At 39.8% G+C, this 26,280-nt stretch overlaps 2 protein-coding genes across 2 annotated transcripts; both read right to left on the reverse strand.

Annotated features, from left to right (window-relative positions):
- Positions 1-987: 987 nt before the first annotated feature.
- LOC310958280 (V-type proton ATPase subunit d 1-like) lies at positions 988-8,435 on the reverse strand (the record flags this gene model as incomplete). Its single annotated transcript, XM_083929142.1, has 8 exons — positions 8,307-8,435; positions 4,215-4,386; positions 3,761-3,939; positions 2,330-2,409; positions 2,010-2,087; positions 1,707-1,883; positions 1,513-1,590; positions 988-1,161 (listed from the first exon to the last, which is right to left on the reverse strand). The coding sequence occupies exons 1-8, from the start codon at positions 8,425-8,427 to the stop codon at positions 988-990; spliced, it is 1,059 nt and encodes a 352-aa protein (XP_083785268.1). The 5' UTR covers positions 8,428-8,435.
- Positions 8,436-9,246: 811 nt separating this feature from the next.
- On the reverse strand, positions 9,247-19,218 carry asip2b (agouti signaling protein, nonagouti homolog (mouse) 2b). Its single transcript, XM_083928128.1, has 3 exons — positions 19,013-19,218; positions 10,559-10,629; positions 9,247-10,132 (listed from the first exon to the last, which is right to left on the reverse strand). Exons 1-3 carry the CDS (start codon positions 19,119-19,121, stop codon positions 9,965-9,967), a joined length of 348 nt encoding a protein of 115 aa, XP_083784254.1. The 5' UTR covers positions 19,122-19,218; the 3' UTR covers positions 9,247-9,964.
- Between the last annotated feature and the right edge of the window lie 7,062 nt (positions 19,219-26,280).

The following is a 26,280-nucleotide window of genomic DNA, read 5'->3' on the forward strand; positions in this document are numbered from 1 at the left end:
GCAATTCATCAGCTGGATGTGTTTAGAAATGTTCTCGGATCAAAACAAACTATATCGATTGCGATCTTCCCTCGTAGACGAGATGAAGCGAAAACTATCTATGGATCTATGAAAAAAACGTCACTTTTTAGTCCTGCCAAGATGAAGTGATGCGAAACAAATGTAGACTCGGATCATTTTTGTCTCAGATTTATTCAAAAGCTAAATGTGAAACTACACTGCGGCATGACATGACTGTCATCATGAGTGTGTGATTGATTCAGAGCTGCATTTATACAATGTGTTTTTGTTATTAGGTGGATCCTAATCAGTTTTTGGCTGCGTGCGAGTTGAGCTCCACCCGAGCACCCTGTAGATTAGCATCTGCTTTTGTCCATCTGTGCCAACAAAACTACATACCTCTGGAGGTCCCAGTCCAGTGCTGTAAGTTGGACCGTTATACAACCAAAGACATGCATGTTTATCTCACATTGAGTAAAACGATTCTATCCTCTCATGACATGGCAGATGTTCACATTTATCTTTTTTTTTTTTTTAGTGAAAGTATGAAGAGAGGACGATCTGAAGAAGAGCAAAGATGGGTCGTGACCTCTGTTAGCTGCTAAAACTGACAAATGTACTCTTTCATACCACTGTTTGTGCTACATCATATTTCTTATTACATTATGTACTCTGTTGCATAATTACACGTTATTGCACCTCGTGTTATGTGCACTTCTGTCCTGTGTAGATATGCAGATATTGTGCCAGTGATGTGAATGTGAACGTACTAACCACAGCAAGTACTGTATTATTAATCACAAGGCCTCATTTTTTGTATTTTCTGTGGTCTGTAGTACAAACACTGAAAATATTTGTGACTGACTGACTTGTTAACTAATCCTCACAACCAAACTTGGATCATAAAGAGATCAACAAATGTGTTTTTAAGTGCATTTATTACAACTGTATGTTAAATGTTTGTGTGTATTTCTCCTCATTGCTCAGTTAATTTGTTCCCTGGAAGATGGGTATGTAGTTGTGTATCTTGGACTTCTGTCTCTGTGTGACACACTCAGCGATCCAGACGATGTTGCGACTCTCCTGCTCCTTTAGTTTGATGTAGGAGTAAAATACTCCAAAGTGGAACTGCTGCATGAAAGCCAGTGTGTTCAGCTTCACCTGAGAAAACATGGAGGAAGGGAGTTGATTGAAGTCAGGAAGACGGGTTTAGATTTAATTAAGCTATACAGTGTACATGTGAATCAAGTTTAGAATATGGTTTCATTGTGTTTGCACTGTTTACTGTTTCAGCTTTTGCAGAAATGTTAAAAAAAAAAGGAAGAAAGAAAATCCACCCCCTGGTCGACTTTTGTCAAATGGTCTGTAGAAATCATTGAAAGAAACTACAGTAACTGAATTTTAAGGTGAAATGTGTAGCTTGAAAAGTTCAACAGAAATCAGATGGAGGTTACATAAGTTTCATGGGGCACTGCCCTCCCTAATGAAGAACATGGCAGACGGTTAGATCACCTCTTGTTCAAAGAATCTGTCTTCCAGAGTTGTGAAACCTGATCCTGGCTCCGGGTCTTCAAATATGATTTTAAACACCTGCAGGATGGTTCAGATATACATAAGTAGTGACTAAGTGACTTAAGTAAACTGCAGTAACAACACAGCAGCACTTGTTAAGGAGTCCTCAGGATCAGAAATGTGACCTGACTCACTGGGTAACAGTCGGCCACTGCTTTGACCTGCTCGTGATCCTCTGCCTTGGCCAGCAGCTGCAGCCCTTCAGGGTAGAGTTTGCCACAAGTTGGATACAACGCACTCCTGTCTGCACAGCTGAGGTCTGTCCCGAAGGAGTTCACTGTGATGATGAAGGCCCGCCTGTCGGCCTCAAACTGCAGCACGCACACACACACACACACACATACATACATACACAGCCTTTTTAGCAGGAAATCTTAAATAGTACGTAAAACTTTAACAGCAAATCTGACCCCATGCATCAGAAAAGGTCACAGTACCTCCAGGACAGGACACATTACATCTTTCGTGGAACCACCAGTGTTCTTGCAGAAAGAGTGGAAAGACTCTAAATATGCCTTTGAAGAAAAAAAAAATTAACCATACCATGAAAAATGTTATACGTCGGTTAAAACCCTCGCCTTGATCAAAGAGGTTAAGCACAGTATTGTAAAACTTGAGCCACAGTAGTAAACCTTAACGCCCCCAGAATTCATATGAAGACACACACATGATCAAACACAGGCATCATGGTACATTATAGTAGTCGTGCCAGTAGTCGTGCCAGTAGTCGTGCCATCGAATGTCACCCTGTATTCACCTTAAACAGTTTGTTCCTGAGGATCTCCGCTTCCATTTCATCCAGGTTGGACTCTGATACAGCATCCTGGAAAAACTGAGCTATGACACAGCAACACAGGGGCATCAGTTTGTATCATTGGTCTGCATTAAATATCACTTCTGTTTTAATCTCGTAGAACTTCAATATGGATGATAAAATAAAAGCATGCAAGTGAAGTCAAAATTCGGACTTGCTAAAGGCCCGGACAGACCAGTTTTAAAAGATCACAGATCGGATTGACAGTTTCCAGCCCAATCACACATTCAGTTTAATAAAAACCATCTCAAATCATAACCTTCCCAATAATCTGTGTGAAACTGAAAAAAAAAAACATTACATACGCAAGAGAAAACATATCATGAGCATACAAAGCTTCATATTCAATAAATATCAAATAACCAAGGATAAAATGTTATATTGATAGGCCACACAGATGATGTCCTACCATCAAGTGTTTACTTTTGCACATATTTCAGATTATAAATTGTAAAATTGGTAAATATGGAGAAGTGTCTTCACTCCTAGGAAAAGTTATAGGGGAACACATTCTTTCAGGCTGTATTTTCTGTGATTTTCAGTTACAAAGCTCCAAAATGTATCCCCTCTCTAAAAGGAACGGATGTCCTACCATCAAGTGTTTGATTTTAAACATATTTTAGATCATAATAACTTTGGTTTGAGATGATGACTGACAGTGTCACTGTCCAGTGTGCAGGTCCATTCAGAGAAGTTTTCCAATTCAATTCAATTTTATTTATAGTGCCAAATCATAACAAAAGTTATCTGAGGACACTTTACAGAGTAGGTAAAGACCACACTCTATGACTTATTTATGATTTACATAGACCCGACAATTTCCCCGTAGAGTATGCTGGCAACAAAAACCTTCCCTTTAACAGGCAGGAACGTGGAACAGACCCAGCTCTGTGGAGGACGGCCATCTGTCTTGACTGGTTGGGGAGGAAGAAAAGGAGAGAGAAAGAGAGAAAAGACGGACAGATGGACAGAGAGAGACAAAGACAGACAAAAGACAGAGAGACAGACACACTTCCAGAGATGCAAGCAACCAAAAAGTAACAGTAACTATAATAATATCTATAGTAATGTGAGTATGACTTATTTGTTATGGCAGTTAATACAGCAGCATAGTAGAAACAAGCACAGCTAAGGTGATAGAATATGAAAATGATAATAATTATGATGGCAAACATGATCAATGATTAGTAGTGGCAATAGCAGTCTCACGAAACTCAGATCAAACTTTCAAACTAGGCCGGGCTGTTCAAACGTGACTAGATATTCTGTTACTGTGTTTCCTATTTGTCACATAAAATGTTTTCAGAAGCAAACGTAAAGGGTCCCACAAAAGTTTACCGTCTCTGGTTAGCACTGATTATTTGATGGATCTACCTAGTGGTGTGTCCACCAGGATGGCTGTGTAGAGCTCAGTCGGGGTACGAGCGATGCCCACTGCTGCCATTTGGTCAAAAGCTCCCAGTGGGTGACACCGCGGGAGGAGCTCTGCCACATCTCTCTGTTTCAGGGCCCCGGTGATCAGCATCACCACGTTGTCGATCATGTAGCTGTAGCTACGGCAACACAGAAAACACCTTAAATGGATTTCTCTTTATTTGTCTGCATGGCGCCCCTTTTATTAAGGAATTATTCACACACAAATGTGCCTTTATTTTTTAGAAACTATTAAACTGTTAACTTTGAATGTTGGACTACTTTATAATAGAAAGGGGGTTATACACCTTAACCATGGTTTTCCTTTAGAGATGAGCAAGAAAAAAAGGATAGATAACAACAGGAAATAAAATGTGATCTCGGTGTAATTTATAATTTAGTAAATGTAGCATACGTTATATAGTCCAGGAAGGTAGATAGAGGAGGCAGGGCGTTGGAGCGAAGGCAGTTGAATTCAGTCACCAGGTTCTCCTTCAGCTTGTTGTCCACCAGAGACACAGTAAGGTCCTCTTCAGACGAGGACAGCATCTTACCGTATTCTGTGCTCTGCAGGTGCAGCTTCATGTCTGAGGAGAAGAGATCAAAGGATACAGGTTTAGTTCACAAATCCTCTTTTCATCCTCATGGCTACGCTTGTGCATCTCCGCTCCCAAAGCAAGCACACAAATCAACCCCAGCCACATGCTGTTAGGTTTGGAAGAAGTGAATCATCAAATAGTAATTCACACATGGCTCTGTCTGACTCTTGACCAACTTGCAAAACACAGCTGATGATGATTAACTACAAACACCAGGGAGATGTCAAGAATTGAAATGGGCTACATGTCTAAGAACAGCAGTCACTGGCGTCTGACTTTCACATTTAACATTCACATCGGTTCAGTTTGTTCATAACCCTTTAAAACACCAGTCACACAATATTACAAACTAACTGATGGAGGCAGCGGTAGCCTAGGGAGGTATAATTACTGTTTTTGTCAAGAAGTCTGGTTGCTTTGTGTGTGAGTGGCTTCAGTTCCCCCTGAATAACTTAAAGAGATATTTTGCTGATTTTAATCTAGCTCTGTGTCATGGTAATGGGGGCTTTGTGTTCACATTAATGGTGTTTGGCCCATATCCATAGCGGAAGTCACAGAGGAATGGAGCATTAGAGATTATATACGAATTATAATAACGACGCTCTGTTGAAATGTGTCGTCTGGCAGATTTCATCTCCGATGCTCCATTCCTCTGAGACTTGCACATTTTCCATTAGACAGACCTGGATTAAAAAGGGTAAAGCATTCCTTTGGGTAGGTAGGTAGAAATCTTTAATGTCCTGGAGAGGCGATTTGGTTTACAGCACAGACACATTGACACACAATAGATACAGATATTGATTCAGACACTTACATTTACATACACACAAATATAATACAGTAAAACAAACAAGTGTCTGTTATTGCAATGTTCCCTAAAGGCTTTGTGTAATAAATATACACAAGGCTACTGCTAGTATGCTACTACTGAAAGTGGATGAGTTGTGTCCATGCAAACCTTATCTTTTTTTCTGTGTTAATCTAGTAGGATTTAGTTGATACATGTCTCCTTGTGGTGTTCCAGTGATTTTTGATGACATTTTAACAATCTTCCCTAATTTGTTTTAACGGGTGACTTTTGAATATCCATACCAGCATAAGATACAGTAAGACAGGATACTCTCAATAAAGGACTTATAAAAGACAGTTAAAATGTTGTTATCCACATTAAAATAATTGAGCTTCCTGAGGAAATACAACCGTTGTGGGCACTTTCTAAAAACAGCATTAGCACACTAATCCCAGGATAATTTACTGTCTATGATAAGGCCGAGATATTTATATTCTGTGAGCATATCTATCTCCTCTCCTCTTATCAGAGATCGAGTGGGTGAAGGAGCCCCACGTCTAAAATCGAAGACCAGCTCGTTGGTCTTGGACGTATTTAAATTCAAGTGGGAGGCGTCACACGCACCAGTCATAAATTCCTGCAATACTGGACCATTTTCATCTTGTTCCAGTAGGCTAACCACTGCAGTATCATCTGCAAATTTAGTTATATGACGTCCCGGGTAACTACTGTGACAACAGTCAGTGTATAACATGTATAGCAGTGCTGAAAAAACACTGCCTTGTGGTGTCCCAATTGAAGTGAAACGGACCCCAGATAATGTGTTCCCTCCCCTTACTTTGTGGCCACTCACACAGGAAGTCCAGGATCCATTTAATAAGTGTTGGATTTGGCTGGAAGTTGACTTGTGAGTGGATTGTATTTAATGCTGATGAAAAATCTGCTACTAAAACCAGAGCATGTGTTTTCAAGAGCATGTTTACAAGAGTTAATGACGTTTTTTATGATCCTGGATGAGGAGGGATGGGGCACTTAGGTATGAGGGGGTTACAATTGCTGTTTTCAAAAGTAGTGGAACTACCTGAGTGTCAAGCAAGCGCTGGAAGAGGGAACATAAAATTCCACTTAGTTGAGCTGCACAGTGCTTCGGCACTCTGCGTCCGAAGTTGTCCTTTCCCTCTTCCTTGTGTTGGTCCTTTCAAACACTCGCTGAATGTCTCCTCCTTGATGATCAATGTGCTCTCCATCCCGTCATTGGCCATCAGCTTTATACCGGTCCATGCTGCCCTTGAATTTCCCGCAGTCAGGGTACTCTGTACCTTGTCCCTATACTGAGGCCTGACCTGATAGATTTCCTTATTGACTTTCCCTTGCATGTCTTTTCTGTTTTGTAAGTTTCCTGAAGCAAATCTTTTTCTCGATTAGTATGTCTTTTAGTTCTTTCGTCACCCACGGTTTGTTGTTTGGGTACACCATGATGGTCTTAGTTGGAATGACCGCCCTCACACAAAGTCTATGTAGTCTGAGATAACCTCAGTCAGTTCATGCAGGTCAGCTAAAAATGTACACTCCAGGCACGCTTTTAGCATCTCAACAGTGTCCTCATCCCACAGCTGGATCTGCTTTTCCACATGCTTAACAACTTTCAAAACCTGTTTGTCGGTGTTGGTCTAAGAAGGACTGTGTTATGCATTGGAAATGGAACCGTAGCATAAGTCAAAGGTCTTCTTTTTTCGTGTTGGACAGTTGACATACTGGGGATTTTTTAAGATTAATATAAATTATAAACTCTATAAAAATAAAATTCTTGAGTGATATTAAAAAATAATGTCTGCTGCCTTGTTTGTGTCTGCTTTTGGATGTACGTAAACAACAGTGAAATTTCTTGTGGGAATTCACGTGGAAGATAGGAGGTCAAAGAGAAACTGAAAAAAGTTCAATACCAGGAGTGCAGATCTTTTTTCTTATCACTGTTTTTCTGCACCATCTGTCATTTATTTACCTTCGTTTTCCTTGTCCTTATTGAAGACCCCACCAGAGGAGTGGTTCCTAGTTGATTTAATGCAGAAGTCCCAAAAACTGCAGTTCTCCGAGTGTCCACTAGGAGTAGTTTGCACAATAGAGCAGTTTCTCATTGTCCCCCATGTTAAACAGGCCGTTTTCACAGCATAATTAAACCTGTTTAAGGCCTGGTACAAAAAAACATTGTAGTCTCTATGTTCAGGTCATATCTCCATGACAACACTGAGGGTTGGTGCTAATGTGGCTACTCCAGTATACGTCAGCAAGATTGAAATATCACCCTCCCCCAAACGTCACATCAATGCCCTTTTTTGGTAAGAGGAAATGAGGCAGAGTTAAAGATGGCGTTCCGAGAGGCGAGTGCGATTGGATCAAGTTGAGAAAACGGGCCTTGACGGAGAGGCTATGTCCATTTTTTATACAGTCTATACTGTAGTCTCGCTGCAGCAGTCCGAGCATACAATACTTAATCCATCTGTTTGGAACAGTATCATTAAGCCAGGTCTCAGAGAAGGCTACACTTCTCTGTATTACAACTTGGGGCTCAGTTTGTACAGCAAGTTGGCCAATGTCCGAAGGGTCAGCGGTTCGATCCCCGTCCTGCCCCTTGCCTTGTGTGAACGTGTCTGACTGCTGTATGATTGAGGAGGTGATTGGAGGGGCCCTAGGCGATGAATGGCTTCCGTCAGTCTGCCTTGAGCGCTGAGAATGATGCTATATAAATCTAAGCCATACTAATAATATCTCCTCTGCTTTTCTTTTAATTGATTGAACTCCTCCCCTCTTCCCATGTTTCCTCTTGTTTTCCTTGTCAATTAAATCTTCTTTACATCGGTATAATTCCAGTCGTTTCTTTAAACAGAGCTGTCAAATTGTAAATGTGGCATACACTTTAACTGATACTGATTTAGCTGTTCCCTGGTCCACTTTGCTTTGCTTCTGTGCCTGTCATCCTTGCTTCACCAAACTGGGGGCGTGCCAACCGCCATCTAAATACACTGACTATGGACAAGTACTTCATACATAACCCCACCACCCCTAGACTTGGCAAAAACTAAAATGTGTCCAAAAAGACAGTGTGATACGATATTCTTACCCTCAAGTGTGTCACACTGGGCCAGATTGTGATAGTCAGTGCGAGTCAGGATACCGGCCTTCATTCCACGAACCAGACCCTCCAGATAACCGTGATCCACGTTGAAACTGAGCTCTGCCATGATGCCAAGTGAGCTATTAACAAGCTTGTGTGCAGTTTAAGTGATGTTTCCCTGAATAAATGTGTGTCTTGTTTTTTTACAGTAACTTCTGCATTGTTCCCTCTCTGACTAACATTCATGCAGTTATTTTTCCTTCCTCTTTGGCACCAATAAAATTCCACAGCTGCCCTGAAAGTGTCTGCTGTCTCAGTTCCTGCTCTCTAGTATGTTCAGTCAGGCTACACAGGTTAAGAACTCGTTTTCTGTGTACTCTACTGTGCAGGAACTGAAGGAATGAAACTAACTAAACTGCTCCTACATCACAAAATGCTCAGGTTATTTATGGGTAATCAATCTCAGAATATAGGTTTTTTTTTGTATGTGTCAGCAGCACACAAAACGTGGTTCATACAGAACCTTTTTGCAATTTATCATATCTCCTGTGGAGAAATGTATGGTATACATGTATGGTATACATAATCCATGACCTTTCTTATCTGTCTGTATTTTTGATTTACGCACTTAGTATGACTTAACCAGACAGAGAAGGCTACATGTGTTCAGCTATGAAATATATGGGTTGCTCCATCATACATACATACAGTACGATGCTCTTTACATTAATACTTTACTTTTTGGTGTCTTGAACTCCTTCAATGCTTTTGAGGACTTGAGGCACTGAACATGTGATAATCTCTGAAATAGATTATCAATCAAGAAATTAACAAAAAAGTAGCAGACAAAGGAAAAGCCACACATTGCCTGGATTCGATTTAAGAGATGCAAAACTGCTTTATTTTACATTGGCAAAAATATTAACTCATAAACTGGCATGTGAATAATGAATAATTCCACATTTTGGGATCTAAATGTGTCTGCTCTCCAATGCATATACATTTTTTTTTTTTTACATAAGAACAGAAAAATCAGGTTTTTAGCGGCCGATGGCTTGGCTGTGAAGGCTCATGCACACCTTTAATTTCCTGCTGACAGGTGTGTAGGAGGAAATGTCCATAGGCATGAGTCGATTCTCTATTCCCTTCACTGTTGATGACAGTCAAAAATAAAACAAAAACATAATACACCCATTTATTTTAGTATGGCAAATAAATGTATGTTCTAATGTAAACAGTTTTTTAAAAATGGCAGGCAAGCAGAACTGATAAAGATATTCAAAAGCAGTAATAGTGTGGGAAATACCCAAGGCACAATGCACAGTTTACATGTGATTGTCTGCATACATGAAAGAGCATAATGTCACTTAAACTTTGTTACAGTTATTTTGGGTATTTGTATACTCTGTAAACATTCTTATTCATCCCCCAGGCTTCACACAGACTTCACTTTTTCATCCCTATCTCTCCTTCACTCAGGGGTCGAAGCCACAGGCAATGGAAAGAATTTTATTTTTTTAATACATTTTTCAAATGCTTTTAAAATAATATTTTATGAACTGCACCCATGAGCCAGAGGACACTCTATATGCATTTCTCTGTGTGTATTTATCATTTTGACTGCATGTCCAGGTGCTGTGCTCATGTGTGCATTTGTGCTTCATCTATGTCTTCTTTAAGCACAGAGGGTTGATCCTCCAGCAGTTACAGATGGTGTTGAAGAGCCGGCAGCGGCAGGAGGCGCAGGGGTCGCAGCACAGTGTGTGGGCAGAGCAGCTTTCCATCAGGCGGCCACAGCGGCGTGCAGGGGTCATGATGCTTGACTTGTTTTTCTGAAATGGGAGATCATGTATTAACCTGGAATGTCAGAATATCTGTCAGAACAAACTGAGAAGCCATCGCTGGAAATGGTTTGGAAAGGGGCAGGGCGGCACTCTTCCTGCGGTTGTGAGCCTGACAAAATGGGTTTTGAGAATCCAGCAATCGTGCATGGTCAAGAATTTATCTCATAACCAAATGTCAAAATAGTTAAAATTGCTAGAGAGACCCTTTGGATTAAAGCTCACCAATTCAGAAAGACTCACACACAAGTGCAACAAATGAAAAACTTAAGACTGCCAGTTGCCCTATAAAATAAGCCAAACCCTTGTCATTACCCGTGTCATTTCAAGTAAGCATGCTTTACTGAGGAGTTAGTGAGCATACAGTGGCATAACATGACATGGAAAGGCATTTTATGAGGAATAAATAATGCTTACAGTGTGACTTTGCTGCGGTTGAGAAATCTTTCGCCTCGCAAACAGGCGTCTGGTCTTGGCTTGGCTCCAAGCTAGAGTTGGAGATAACGGAAGAATACATTTTAATGTTTTTTTCAGCGGTGGTCAATTAAGTTTCTAAAAACAACCCTCACCACACTCTCTTGACACCTACTAAACTCTGGTCTCACGCAAATAAAAAGCGTCTTGTTTACTTGTATTATTTCTATTATATAAACGGTATATAATGGGCATCCTTCCATAGATGTTTATGTCCTTTAGTGATCAGTTGGGTTGGCTTTTGTAAGGCCTCCTCTGAGTACAAACGACTGGAAGAGTCTATGCCTTTATGGCTTTAATCTTTGATTTAGGATGTAACAACCTAAAGGTTTTTAACACTCAATCAAATATTCCCAAAACAGCAATTGAACTCATTGTGTTTACTGTTTACTTAATGATCTCACCTTCATCATATCTTTCTGCAACATTTATAAGCCTGTTGGCAGGCGGATACTCTTGGAGTGGAAGTCTACGTCTCCTCGCTTGCATTCTTGCTTGATAAATGAGAATCAGATGGAAACTATTTTTACTCACATTTGAAGGGCTCAAATGTGTTTTGGAGGAAGTGACACCCATTTTTCAGTAGCTTATGTCAAAAGCATTACATTTCTAGTTGACAGGTCTGCAATCGCTACAATTTGCTACTGCTATATAAAAAATATCTCCACAACCAGTAGTTTCACAGACATTCAGGGTTCCCAGAGGATGAGTACTAATGACCTGGGTGAACTCTTGAACTCTTCCCCCTGCAGGTTAACAAATGCCTCCCCTCAAACCCATGTTGGTAGTGATGAATTTAGAAAAGTTGGACCGCTGCCAGTTCAGCTCAGAGCAGAACAACAGAAGCTGCATGTGTACAATATTATCAATGGGTATGTTTTTCAGTATTTGTGTTTTCAAGTAACAATGGACCTTACTTGCATAACTTCAAACCTGGGCCTGTGAGCTTTCCATCATGCTCCATCATTTCCAGCTCCAGCTTGAACTGAAGACAGCTTCAAACTGCAGCTCCAAACTGCCAAACAGCACTGAGAACCACAATAACTTCTGCTTCTTTGTTCCCAGTAAATTTATTCACCGTGCTAGATCATCTCAGATAGGTACACTTTGTGTTTGCTTTGAAGCAATAGCAGCTCATAGAATGAAATAATGCAAGGATTGTCAGCGTTCCAGTGGGAATCAAATTTATTATTTTTTACACCTCCTCTCTGCTGGCCGTTCTTCAGATCATCACAACCTAAATCAATGTCAAACCACCATCTCAGACACTGGGAAATTCGACTCATAGTATTGTGTGCTTTGCACGTTCACAAAAGGCAATAAATCAAAAATCCTTTTTATCTGCCCCTGGTAGCTGCTGCACCTTCCCGTCCAATCCAGCTTAACAGTTTTTGTCACCTTTTGGCCAGATGTTTCACCTCCTGCAGGTGACTGTGAAGGCGCGGGTCCAGACACCTGTTGTATTTTCACCTGTTAGATATCTTTACTTTTGAAATACAGCCTTTTCTGAGGAACAACATCTGTCTTCTCCAATTAGATGAAATGCTCCCTTTTCCACTCACATTCTTCATGCCCTTCTAACGTGTATATTGTAGATATACTTCTATTCTTCTTAGTCAGTTTGTAGTCCGATATGTACAATCCAACTGTTACTAGTCGAAATTTCAATTTCAGATATCAAAAATTAAAAAAATCATAGATTACAGATATCCAAAAGCATATTTTGTAGAAATGTCATTACAGATATCCACAATTTACATTATGCAATTCCAGATATCTGCAATCAGAATTACCACTAGAAACAATGTAATTACGGATATCCACAAATGTATTGTTGATATCTGTTGATGCCGTTTTAACATAAAAAGGACAAAAAGCTGCTCCTTTTTACTGTACACTTAATAATATACATTTTTTTCTAATCAAAAATACCTGAAATTGCAGTTTTTACTGGTCAGTTGTGGATATCCGTAATAACATTTTCAATATGATTATATGGATAAATGGATATCTGGAATTGTTTTTGGATATTTGAAACTAAAATGACTAATAATTGGGTTTTCGATGTTTTTGATTTTCCCAGTAAGAATACTATTGCAGTTGAAACCAATGCACATGAAAGTGATGTAATTTGTCCTAAGAAGAATGGCATTGCGGATATCTCAAATGTTATTTTTGACAAGAAGAAGTTATTACAGATGTCTGCAATAAATATCTAGTCAAGCTATTCGATTTTAAAACAGACACTTGTTCCTTTTACTATTAAGAATGTCATTGTGGATTTCTTTAATTACGGTATCTTCCGCACTATAAGGCGTACCTAAAAACCTTCAAATTTCTCAAAAGCCGACAGTGCGCCTTATAGTCCGGTGCTCCTTTTAAATGACCAATATTGAGCCACAACAGGTCTCGCAACTACGGTAAGCAGGCGCCGACTCTATTTTCCCCCGTAGAAGAAGTAACGCGCGGTGCATGTTAAGATATGACTGCGCGTTGGTGCAGTTTCATTTCCATTTGTGTTTGTGTAAAGACAAAAAAATGGCTCCTATTAAGAGACACGCTTACAACGCAGAGTTAAAACTCAAGGCGATTAGTCACGCAGTAGAACACAGGAATAGAGCAGCAGCCAGAGAGTTGAACATGAACCAATCAATGGTGCAGAAGTGGAGGAAGCAACAAGATGACCTGCGCCAAGTAAAGAAAACTAAACAGAGTCTCTGAGGGAACAGAGCGAGATGGCTACAGTTGGAGGACAAACTCGAACAGTGGGTTGTTGAACAGAGAGCAGCAAGTAGAAGTGTCCGTACAATCACTATTCGACTGAAGGCAAGGTCCTTAACGTAACCCCAGCCTCGACTGTGGCGTCTATTCTATGCGCCTTATAATGTGGTGCGCCTTATATATGAAAAAAGTTTCAAAATAAGCCATTCATTGAAGGTGCGATCTAAGATGTTATTAAAGATAGGAGTGTGGTTCGATTAAATGATAACCTGATAACAATAGTGTCACGGTGTACTGACCTCAAGTTAAAACTTTAACAAAGAAACAAAAAAAAGACTTTTGTCAGCAGAGTCTTTTGTTGTGACAGAGCTACAGACCATTCCTGCCTTAGCTCCACTCACTAGAGCACTACGGACTCCACTTTAGCCGTGAATCGTGGTTGGGCGCGGTATGAATGGTGATCGTGAGTAAACTCTAAGTGCCTTCTAACGTCTAACAGCTTCAACATCACTGTTTTGTTTCAGTCTCACTCAGTTTTAGCAGGGGAAGACAGTGAGGCATTTAGCATCTCAAGCGTCAGATATTTCCCTCAGGAGGTGTTGAAGATCAAACACAGGTAAAAGGAGAGTGAATATTGGACTTGACATTCTCCAGGTGGCCAGAGACACAACTCCAAATGCATGCAGATGTTGTTCTGCGTCTGTGTTCTGTGTGATGTATGTCAATCATTTGCTAACACATTTGTTACATCAACTTCAAGATGTTCTGCTTGTGTCAAAGTTATTTTACAAAGCAACAACTCCTGATCCAACAGTAAACAAACAGTTTTCCCAATCAATAATTTCTAGTCTCAGGACTGGAACCTGCTATCACATCCTCATCAAACATCAACAGTGCACTCACATGCACTCACATGCACACGTGACTGAAGTGGCTACCAAAACAAAGAACAGAGAAGCTCAGATTATAACACACACACTTTCTGCTCAGGACGCCCCAATATCTTTACGAAGCAAATAGTTATTTGCTGCTATGTTAATGCTCTGAATAGACTTTCAGGTATTATGTAATGTATAATGACATGGCCAAAGCCAGGTATTATGGTCACGTCTCTTTTTTTTTTTTTGGTTAATATTTTTATTAGGAGGCTAGGCACATTAGATCAGGATTCAATGTTATAAGTACATTGAGTATCACATCACATCCGCATCACAATTATTAGAAAATGTAAACATACCAATAAAATTGGAAATACTGTACGTCATGATAAATGAACAGGAACAAGATATACAGTGTGCCTCCTAAGATGTTTTTTTATTTTATACATGTGGCCCAATAGGAAGATGATCGGGCGACAAACTAACAATATGGTCACGTCTCTTTTGCTGTGGTGCAATCGGGAACAGAATGGGCTCAGAACGAATGTTATAATAAAAGTGAATGAAATGATTTTGTCATAATTCAATTTCCCCTCATGCTGCACTGACTGTTTGGAAACCTGTAGAGAGTTTCCCTCAAAGGAGACTTATTGTTGTCAGCGACTTTGAATCAGATAAATTTTTCACAGCATGATGTTGCTCTTCATTAAAGCCCCACATCCACCTAATATTATAATCGAGAATGTGGAGCTTCAGAGGACGTTTGGCCCGCCTAGTTTAAGACGTGTGGCCATCACTGAGGCTGGTGTTTACGAGGTGAAAGACTGGCAGGGACAGATTGTCCTGAGGGAGTTATGAACAGAGTAATAAATTATTCTCAGCTTTCTGTGGAGCTGTGTTCAGTGTGTCGGTCCCCAACACGCCTGATTGCAGTTTGTTGGAGAAAAATATGATCAGGCACCTTAGTGTAATTTATGCATTCGTCTTTTTAGTTTTTGTTGTATGTCTCCAAAAGGCTGTACAAAAGGTGGTTTTATTACTCTGGCGCCATGGCAGATAAGACGGTCCTTGGTTCTTGACACATCTTTTTATATTATGTGATGTTCTTTGTGTTCTTCAAGCTTTTGTATCTGACAGTGTCTATTCCTACACGCTGCACCAAGAACGTCTCTGATCAGATATTTGTATTAAACGTTATATTCAAGTCAGAACAACTGAGGCTCTTCAAGGTTTTTTTTTGTTTTCGCTAAGAATCATCGTTAGAGGTTGAATATGTAGAATCTTTATTAAAAGCTATATATATTTTAATACACCCATTGGGGGGTTTTGAGGGGTACAAAAGAAAAGTATTGCTTTTCCTAATTTTTTTTGACGGGTTTGACAACGACTATCTGTTTACATTGTACCAGCCAATAGCGGCCGGCATTGCAGGTTGCCAGGGTTGTCTGTTGTTGGGTGCAGCTACTGTAGGCTGGCACTGGTGAAATGGAGTTTGCCGATCCTGCAGCTGCTTATTTGTCCCAGCAGCTGAGTGAGCGGAGACGGGCAAAAACCAGAGTCAGTATAGGCCAAGCATTCACTCAATGGACTGAGATAAAGGAGTTCAACGGCATTGAAATGGCTACGTTGATCTGTAAGCTCACTTCCATGTTTACTGGTAACGGCTAATGGCAAAGAAAGACTTCCAGTTGAACACTGGCTAACAATAAATACTGCAAAATTAATTGATTAGTCGAAATTAGTCGTTAACCTGTATGATGATCGCTTGGCGCAGGCTGATCGCTTGACACACTCAACAAACCTGGCAACCCGACTGCTGGAATTATTTTTTGTTGTTGTGACTACTATTTTGAGACACTAGATGGCGTTGTTCTGCTCCTTCTCCATATTCAACCTTTAAGTACAACTTTTCCACATCACAGAGTGATACGTTTCAAGTGATTGGCAGCTTTTCGCCGGCCGGCTTTGTGTCAGTCCCCAACACGCCTGCATGTAAGCACTGTTCTGTGGTTATTTTACTACAGTCTGATGCTGGCTGCACAAAACTTAACTGGCAGATTTGAAGAAAGACACGTGTATTTTGGTTTGACATTGTGAAAGTTCCACAACATCGCTCCAGAGTGCTGATATCGAGGGGTGGGAACCAGAGCGGCATAAGTGACATTTGACCATCTTTACAGGAGAGTCAAAACAAAAATTAACCATAAATAGTCTTGACTGTGTTTATTAAATTCAATCCTTCATACTGAAACCTCATAATTATGTTTATGTACATTTACCAAACAATGTATTGGCATTTAATTAAAAAAACATGTATTTTTCGATCTTTTATTTGCCCTTTTGGCCCCAAATAGTTCAGTATGTTCAGCGTTAGGTCTTTTGGTTTTTAATTTATAAATATAAAAATGTTGCCCCTCTGGTTCTCTCCAGAGCAGTTGCAGTTGCAAGCTATTACCGTGATAACTACCAAAACATCCCAAACTTGGTTGGAGCATATGTTTCTAATACTGTTAAAGGTTTGTCAACAAGCAGGCTCAACCCTTGTATGGTCGTCACTGTTGTGACCATCTGGTATCCCTCGGGCCAGATTGACCCGGGACATATTTGGGGTTTTAAAAACAAGTCTGAAATAAAATTGTACTTCATTAACCATTAACACTGTCCTCATCTCAATTTTAAAACAATAGAAATAACATAGTATATGTTTAATAAATACAATCAGTCTCTGCTAGAACACAATTAACAATGGAAGTGTGATTTGTTTTTTTGTGGTTGAGGTGGACACATAGGGTCAAGAGTGTGGGACAATGAGAGCAAACAGCTTCTCTAACCTTACATTATAAACGTGTAAAGTTATGTTGGTGTGTGTTTTAGTGTGTGTGTGTGTGTGCCTGTGTGTCTGTGTGCCTCTGTGTATGCGGGTCGAACTGACCCAAAGGCAAGGCAAGTTGGAAGCAATTGGAAAAAACCCCACATAAAGCATATAAAAGATTTAAAACAAAGACCATATGAAGGCTGTAAATGTGAGGGGTAAAGTAGCACGTGTGCTCAATTATTTGGTTAGTACATTTTTATCACAGACTATAAGCTTGTGCCATTTTTCTCATAAAAACTTGAAATGGATCAATTTGCAACTTACAGTAAGTCACACTCTTGTTAGTACACAGTGGTGATCAAAATTAGAGAACAGAGTATTAAAACTTGTTTTATCTTGAAATATTGTTATTTTTTACTGTTCAGAATTCAATAGAATATCCGCTGTCGCTAAATCACTGCTGTACTTGCATGTTTTTTTTTTTTAAATAACCAAGGCACTTCAACAAAAAAACCTTTATTTTGTTAAAAAACAACGAGCAAAATTAGACAGAAACCTGTATTCTTACATCTACCTCATATATATTTGACTTGGAGTTTATTGCTTACTGTTTATTGTTTTTGATACTTTCTGTATTTATTTAGCTAAGAGTTTGTTGGTTATCCTATACTGTATTTTTTATACCTCCCTTGTGTTTTTGTAAGCTGCTGGAAACTCTATTTCCTTGCGGGATTCATCCCAAAGGATCAATAAATAGAAGTCTAAGTCTAAGTCTGTGTCACCAAGGATTCACAAAAGATTCTCTATGGGGTTTAGATCTGAACTCTGGGCTGTATATTATATTGTTCCAATAATTTTAGCTTCAAGGAACTGCTGATAAAAAGCGTGTTTACAACAATTAAGTAAATTGTCACCAGATGCCAGATTAACACCAATAACTGGAGGTATCTGAACGTGTTCTCACTGTTTTTCACAAGGTTTTTTGTTGAAGAGCCTTGTTTATTTAATAAAAAACATGCGAGAACAGAAGTGGTAAAGCCACAGCGGATATTCTGTCAAATTCTGAACAGTAACAAATAACAGTATTTCAGAATAAACCTGTATTTATTATTTGTTCTCTAATTTTAAACTCCAGCGTACTACTGTCGTCTTTGCGGTCAGATTGATGGACGTGGTTTTTAATTGTAACAGACTCTGCACATGTCCTGCTCATACTGTGCTGCAACTCTCTCATCAAAGAAAAGAAACTGAATCAAAGCAAAATAAAACCCATAGTTTAGTTCATTAAAGCTGTGACAAACATCTGTCAGCTGTCCGTTGTTCAAGATTGGTCAAAAGACAGAGATAATACTTTAAATGGGAGACATTACCCAGATGTTGTCGTGGATTTTACTGGTTTAACTGTTCTGTGGAAATGGCCTACAATAAAAGCTGGAAAGCAACAGGGTCCAACATACCCAGGTCCTCAAAGACACAGGGTGTTGATAACTTGAGTTTGACAGGATTTATCGGAAACGTTTGCATTAGCAGGGAATTTTAAAAAGATCAGTTGCAAAACCTCTCATATACAGAATAACAATTATAATTTTTTATAAAAATAGCCTATATTTTTATGTATTTTTTTTACTACATTTGATAATAATATTGACTAAAAATAACATTTAGTGCACTATAGGCTATGGAGAACCAACATCAGCCATACATACTTTTCTATCCTGTCATCATGTAGTCATGCTTTATGTTGTGTCACTCAATTCAGCATTTCAAATGTTTTATTTTTGTTTTATTATTTTTATTGATGTGTTTCTTTCCAATGCTTCTAATGTTATTTTAAAACAGTGTTGAATTGTGCAACTAAACTTGCCTTTGTTCCTTTTAAAATCCTTTTTTTTTATGTTTTTGCGACTCAAGGCGCAGCAAAACCAAATCAAATCCTCTCGAATGCTTCATAAACATCCCAAATAGAAAGAGGTTGGACATCACCTGTGTTATTCTCAGTGGTCCTCACACCTTTCTTCTTGTCCTCTGCCCAGGACAGCGGGAAGGCGAGCAGGAAGAAGCACAACAAGTGTGCGCCGGTGATCTTCCCCATGATGATGGTGAGATGAGATCTGTTGAAGGAAATCAGCCTCACATAAAAAAGAAAAAAAAAGAAATATGGATCCCAGACTGTCAGGTGCTGCAGGGGGAAATGCTCTTCCACTCACGCAGCCTGCTTCTCCTCCTTTAAAGCCTCACCCTCGGGTTTCCTCTCTCTCTCTCTGCCTCCAACAGCAGGGTGGGTGCCGATCGACAGACACGGAGCCTCCACGTGACGCGCTCCACGCACGGCAGGAGATGAGTGTTGCCCTGGCAACAGACAACAGCTCAGTCTCGGAGGAGATTAAAATTTTATTTGTATTTTCTGCACATTATAACAGGGGTCAAACTGCGTCAAATATTTAATTTCCCCGCATTTTGGTTCATTTTTATGCATCAATTTGTGCATTTTCTGCATCAATGTATGGTGCAAATGTCTTTATTTGTGTAAAATATGTATTTAAAGGTTGAATATCTTTTTTAAAAGGTAAATTTAATTTTTTGCTTTGACATAATTTTTTTTATAAATAATAATGAATTAAAATAAAAAATAAACAATCAATTAAATTGACTTAATCAAATAAATTTAATTTATTGAATTGATATATTTTTTTTAAATGTGTCTGTTGTTTGGTGCAGCTACTGTATGCTGGCACTGGTGAAATGGAGTTTGCCGATCCTGCAGCTGCTTACTTGTCCCAGCAGCTGAGTGAGCGGAGACGGGCAAAAACCAGAGTCAGTATAGGCCAAGCATTCACTCCATGGACTGAGATAAAGGAGTTCAACGGCATTAAAACACACACCCAAATAGCTATGTTTCTCCTTGATCTGTAAGCTAACTTTCATGTTTACTTAGCTGTAACGGCTAACGCTAACTGTCAGTCAAACTACTCTGCAATATTTGTTTTTATGGTGCGATTTTCTGGAGGGGAGGGGTTCAAACAGGCTCAAACAGACTCCGGTCTCCTGTAGGCTACTGGGCCCGGTCTGACCAACCTGGCAACCTGAGTGCTTTTAATATTTTTTGTTGTTGCGACTACGATCTTGAGACACTAGATGACGATTTTCTGCTCGTTGTTCAAATCTTTTCTGCATACTAAAAACATCACACATGTTCCGGGATGTTTTTTTCATGTACATCTCAACAACAAATCCATTACAGAATGAGACCTTGACCAAAAAACAAAATCATCGACAATTAAAAAGGTAGCGCAATTCCGCCTTCCAACCGCGGACCTCGTTGGGTAACATTTATTTAGAGGGAAGAAGGGTACATGTTTTGAGCGCCCTGGATGGTTATTTTTTACCTCTTTTGAGGTAGGCCTGCCCCTGCACCCCCCCCCCCCCCCCCCCCCCCCCAAAAAAAATCTGTTGAGTTTACCCAGCGACTTTTTGGAGGGATCCTTCCTAACACTTACTTTCACTTCATCTGACTCAGATGGTTTGTTTTGTGTGATATCGTGAGAATTCAGCGGCTCTGCGAGGTAGGCTAAACTTTTGTTTCCCTCAGTCGAGCGTTATTTTATGGTAGCCTGCACCAATAACACATACAGTAATAGGCTTTCTCTCAGTGATTGCATTTTCTTCCTTAGCCTGACAGTTGTTTTCCTTGGCCCTGCCTTTGGAAACGACCCTATAAGGAATAAACTTAGGTTCCTGGCAACTATTTGATATGCCGGCTCAAAATGTCCTTGACAGGCTGTCCAATCCTGCAGTTCCCAGAGTCTGAATTTTAGGGGACGAAGGCAACAAGTGCCTGCGACAGGGTGATCAGAGAGACACAAACCTTTCTGAAAGTAACATTTAAGTGCATAAACTTTAAGATATGCTGTAAGAGCTGGAATCACTGCAGGCGGCCCGCACCAGACTTGCCCTTAGCGTTAGGCCCTCCATGTCAGGGCGTCCCTGCTAAACTGTAGCTTTCATTCAAAAACATGCAAAAAAACAATACAAACATGTACTAAAACCATGTAGTAAAATAAGTGAAATCACGCTTGCCTTAAAATATGCAGACAGCCACAGAAGGTTGTTCAGTTTGTCTGGCAAAGCTAATTCATAATAGTAACCTACGCTAGGATGATCACTGACATGCACAGCTCAGTCTTTCTTTTCCAATGCATTCTGTAAAAAATGAATTATAAGTTATTGTATGGTAGGAAAGATGGACTATGGCTCAAATTACAATGTGCGACAGTCATGGGTTCAATTCCAGCTTTGGCGTTTTAATGCATGTCAGCCCTTCACCACCTTTCTTTAGTCTCACCTTGCAATTACTGTCTACAAAACTAGAAATGTGAAAAGACTTCAAGACTTCAGCGATATGGGGCAATGACAAAGAAAGCACACAGGTCCAACAAAAACTACTGGAATTCATGTTCACTGGATCACTCTCTCCGGCTGTGGCTGTATTTCTCGTTCGAGGAGCTGTCAAACAAGCATTTCAAACTTGCACTACATTATTGTACTTGGTGGAGTAACTTACAGTCAAGGGTCCTGTTCGTTGACCAACGTAAACTCTACAGGCTTACAAAAATGATGATGAGATATGCAAAGTATTGATAAGCACATGTGTAAAAGTTTACAGTAGAATATGTGCACTGTGCAGGGATAATAGTACAGGATGTGCATAGCATAGAGACAGCTGTCCATGGTGTAATTGAGACCCTTAATGACTACAGTCAGAAAGAAACTTTTCATGTGGCATGAGGTTTTGGTCCTGAGGGGCCACAGCCTCCTGCCAGAGAAGAGTGGATTAAAGAGTTTGTGATTGGGTTGGGAGGGGTCAACCGTAATCTTTCTCCTCCATGACCCTGGAGGCATACGGGTCCCAGAGGGACGGCAGATTGCTTCTAATCACCTTCTTCCGTGTGAATGATGAGCTGCAGGCGGCAGTTGTCTTTTGTGGTGGTAGCAGACAGTTATGGAGGAGGTAAGGATGGACTCAATGATAATAGTGTAGGAGAGAACCATCATGGACTTTGACATGGCTGTTCATCTTCAGCTGAGCTCTTTTGATGAGGGAGAAAGTGTTTCAGCCCCCACTTGAGGTCCCATGAGGCGATTGAGCTGAAGCAGAAGGACTACACAGTGTTTACTGGGGTACAGTAGCTTGTCTCCCTGAGCAATGCCCTTCATGCACATGGGGCCCAAAACAAGGTGGATGCCAGCTATGGAAACGTGGTAACCATGGCAACAGTAGTGATGCTTCAAACTGAGTTTACTCACATTTGAAACTTTAAGTTAAACTGGCTCAAACAGACAATGTATTCAGTAAAGACAATGTAGAGCACGGTAAATTCTATCCGCATGATTCAATAATTTAATTTCCATTAAAGTTAGCAGAGTGCAAAACCAGAGAATAGAATTGTCTTTATTGTCATTATACCAGTACAACACAATTTACAGTACAATCCCTTAAAGTGCAGAAATAATTTAACATTAAAAGCATCAAATAATAGGCTAGACCTTTAAAAGACACATTTAAAACGACACACACACACACACACACACACACACACACACACACACACACACACACACACACACACACACACACACACACACACACACACACACACACACACACACACACCGTAGCAGCTTGAGGAGACAAAACAAAAAACAGTAGATTGCAGAGACCCTGAGCTTCATGTACCATCATAGGTAAAGGTATTTGCGGTGTTGTGGATAAAAACTGTTCTTAAGTCTGTTAGTCCGAGCATTCAGAGACCTGAAACGTCTGCCCTCGGGCAATAACTCAAATTATTGGTGACCTGGGTGGGACGGATCCCTAGAGTTAGCCGGCCTGGCCAGCAGAAGTTGTTATTACTTTATGGGCCCCTTAATGAAGCAGCGCTGTTCATCTGGATAATTTTTATACGCAGCAGTTTAACTTTTATGGCGTTATGCAACACTGAGCAGCTTTCTTTAGAATGAACACCCGAAATGCTGTATCCAGTTCATCCACATCTTTAGGAAGTGTTGATCAAGGACATATTTGTGCCCTTTTGTTCATTGTATAGAGGGTAACGTTTCAGAGCACTTTGAGATTGCTGTCTGATACTCCCACCGTTTTTGTCGTAATCCAAAGTACTCACAAAAGAAAACCTGGGTGGTAAGGAAAAGTTTGTTTATTATAGAGTGGGGATACATTTTGTGGCAGGTTGAGACTGCTCTCTGACACAATATGTGACCCCCTTAGGCGTAACCTGATACACTGGGAAAATAATATACTCGGTTTCACGGCATCATGTATGGCTTCTAGAGAGGAGATTAAAAAAAAACCCTGGAGACTAGAAATACAGCCACAGCAGGAGAAAGCGATGTAATGGACATGAACTCCAGTCGTTTTTGTTGGACCTGTATGTTTTGAACCTTTCTTTGTTATTTTTCAATAATGTTGAGGAAAAGGGGAGGTCAGGTGCAGATTTATATTAAGATAAAGTCAAGTTGCACATCTCAATCATCGACAGATTAAAAATGTTTGAAGAACTAAATGAAATGTATAGTAGCTGAATTCCCTTTGTCTGTTTTTACAATACGAACAAAGATGACCCCATGTTTTTTCTAACTTTTCCCAGGAGGATTTCATGTGCTCCTTTGAAATGTGTAGTTATCTACTTCACCGCAAGAATCCCTTCTTCATAAAGTCCTTTTCTTATATTGAGTTATATTACTTTCTAAAATGGAGAAATGCTTCAAAAAAGGTTGTAGTTATATAAGTCTTAATTAATTCTTAAAAACTTAAAATAACTATTTCAGGAAAGGTTTCAGGACTTCGATTAGAGAGATTGAATGTTAACAGTAAATTAAGATCTGAGAAGCTCTTTAAAGTTTTGTTGATTTACGTTAAAAATACACTTTTAATCAATGTTTTAAGCAAATCAATCGAATTGCAATGTGGATGGAGCGGTATAAGCAGGGAGGGAAAATGAATGAGTGGTACAAACCCACTGAAGCCTCAACCTCTCCTTTGAAGCTGCCTGGTAGATTTATTTGACAAGCATAAAATACTGTGTCTGGCGATTATCCATTAAATGCCTCTTGCTTTGACAACGCCAAAATAATTGTTTGCCATTTTACATTTTTGTCTTGTCAAGCACTTTTTAACTCATCATCATAGACAGTGTGCGTTGCTTAGTGGAATCCGTGCCCTTCTTAATAATCCTGGAATAGATCGTATGCAGGTCGATATCAAACAGATCTAGAGGCATCCAGGCTGCTTTCACAAAGAAGGACTTTTACTATGACTCAAGTTAAACTAAATGTCAGACTTCAGATAGCGTCAAATCCATCTGTCGTTCAAAGCTGTCTCATCCTTGTTTGACTAATTTGCAATGGATTCTGGGTAAATTAAGACATGGTTGATCGAGCAATTGTGTCGATTAACCACTCCAGCAAAAAAAAAACATTGACAAACAACGACATTTTATTACAATATAACACTGTTAGTAAACGGCCAAATGTCATGTTTCCCCCATTTTTGTCATTTGGTACCAATTGTCAGCAGCATGGATTCATTACTGAACTGCCCCAAATCTGCAATATGTCACTTGAAGATACATGCCGACCACAAATAGATGCAAAATAACATAATCGTAACATAAAACAACTCCAAAAAGACACATAACATCTACAAAGAGACGCAAAATAACTACAAAAAGATGCAAAATGACCTCAACAAGAAAAATACAAAGAGGTGCACGGTGACTACAAAGAAACACAAAATGACTATAAAGAGAAACAAAGCCACTACAAAGAGACACAAAATTACTTCAAAAAGACACAAAGCAACTACATATAGACACAAAATAACTTCAAAGAGGTGCAAAGTCACTACGGAGAAACAATCTTGAATTGAATCTTGAATCTTGAATCAAAAAGAGACAAAGCAAATACAAAGACACACAAAATGGCTAAACACACAAAAAAGAGACACTAACTAACTCGGAAACAGAAATAACACCAATAAAATTCCAAAATAATTACAGTGCTGCAAAAAGAGGGTAAACAACTTTACAAGTGGGTTTTGCTTGTATGTAGCAGAGGTGGTGAGTCCTTTGCATCTCTGTGCCCAGGTGTCCATTGTCTCATAATCTGCCCATAACGGTCAGCTGGTGTCACTGATTGTATCCATGGAAACAAAACTCTCAGTTCTCAGTCAACCTGTAGGGTAGCGATTTTTGTCTTTATTTCTGTGAAGCTGTCTAACTTGCATCGGAAGAAGAGCAAAATTAAGACTCGTCTAACATTTAGACCAGTCGAAAGCACCTTCCATGCATCTGTAAGAAAACATGTGCGGAACAGCCAGGTTGGAAAACCAACTTGGGAGGCCACTGCCCCGCGGCCATAAACGTCCAGTGACCTCAAAGCTCAAGGTTCAATGTGTGGTAGATAGTTTGTGGTAATTAGATTTTATTCCAGTTGACTAAATGATAAGAGTCTCCAAGGGACCTTATGTCAAAATGTAATATCAGTACCTCTATTATGTTAGCGGATATGTTGTTTACAGAGACCACAAACTAATTTTAAAATAGCAGCCCCGGAGTTAGGATAGTATTTCCAAATAGGAAGACTTGTTTGTTTCTGGGGATGAAGGCAAGATAGAATAAATCTGGCATGTATAACACTGCGTGGGTTTATGATGGGTATAAGGCAACAGGATATGCGCATTTTGAAAATAACGTAGAGGGAACAAAGAGGCCAACAGGGGCTTCCTCGTAGCAATTATGCCTCAAGGACTTCCTCCATGCAAACTGAGCTCTGAAACATGACCTCCATAATCAAAATCATGCATACCGCAGTGGATGCCTTCGCTGTTATGAAGCTGTTTGTATTCTCGGGCCGCCGCAATTGGTGCTCTGGATGTTGGACTCAGAGTTTGACGTGGTATCCTGACCCAAAAAACTGTCACGCAACAATAACTAGCACATGTCTCAAGACCAAAAGAAAATTGTGAGTGATGCGCCGAGATTTATGTACCGCTGCAAGCCATATTTTTCATTTGTCTCCAGGAGATTCTTCACTGAGTCACGTTTGAAATAATAACTTGAATTTCTGAGCTGTTGAAAGCAATTTTCTTTTGTACATATTTCACAATAATAGCTAAAATGTGTATAGCGCCTTTCAAGAGCCCCAATGATGCTATACTATATAATGACAGAAACAAATGG

The sequence above is a fragment of the Echiichthys vipera genome, assembly GCF_963691815.1.
Source record: "Echiichthys vipera genome assembly, chromosome: 15".
NCBI classification, from domain to species: domain Eukaryota; kingdom Metazoa; phylum Chordata; class Actinopteri; order Perciformes; family Trachinidae; genus Echiichthys; species Echiichthys vipera.

What these genes read in the sequence shown, in the direction of transcription:
- asip2b (XM_083928128.1), bottom strand. Translation starts at nt 19,121, where the DNA reads ATGGGGAAGATCACCGGCGCACACTTGTTGTGCTTCTTCCTGCTCGCC. An exon ending in GACCACTGAGAATAACACAG is followed by an intron (nt 10,630 to 19,012) that starts GTGATGTCCAAC and finishes CTCCAACTCTAG; the next exon opens with CTTGGAGCCAAGCCAAGACC. An exon ending in AACCGCAGCAAAGTCACACT is followed by an intron (nt 10,133 to 10,558) that starts GTAAGCATTATT and finishes CTCCCATTTCAG; the next exon opens with AAAAACAAGTCAAGCATCAT.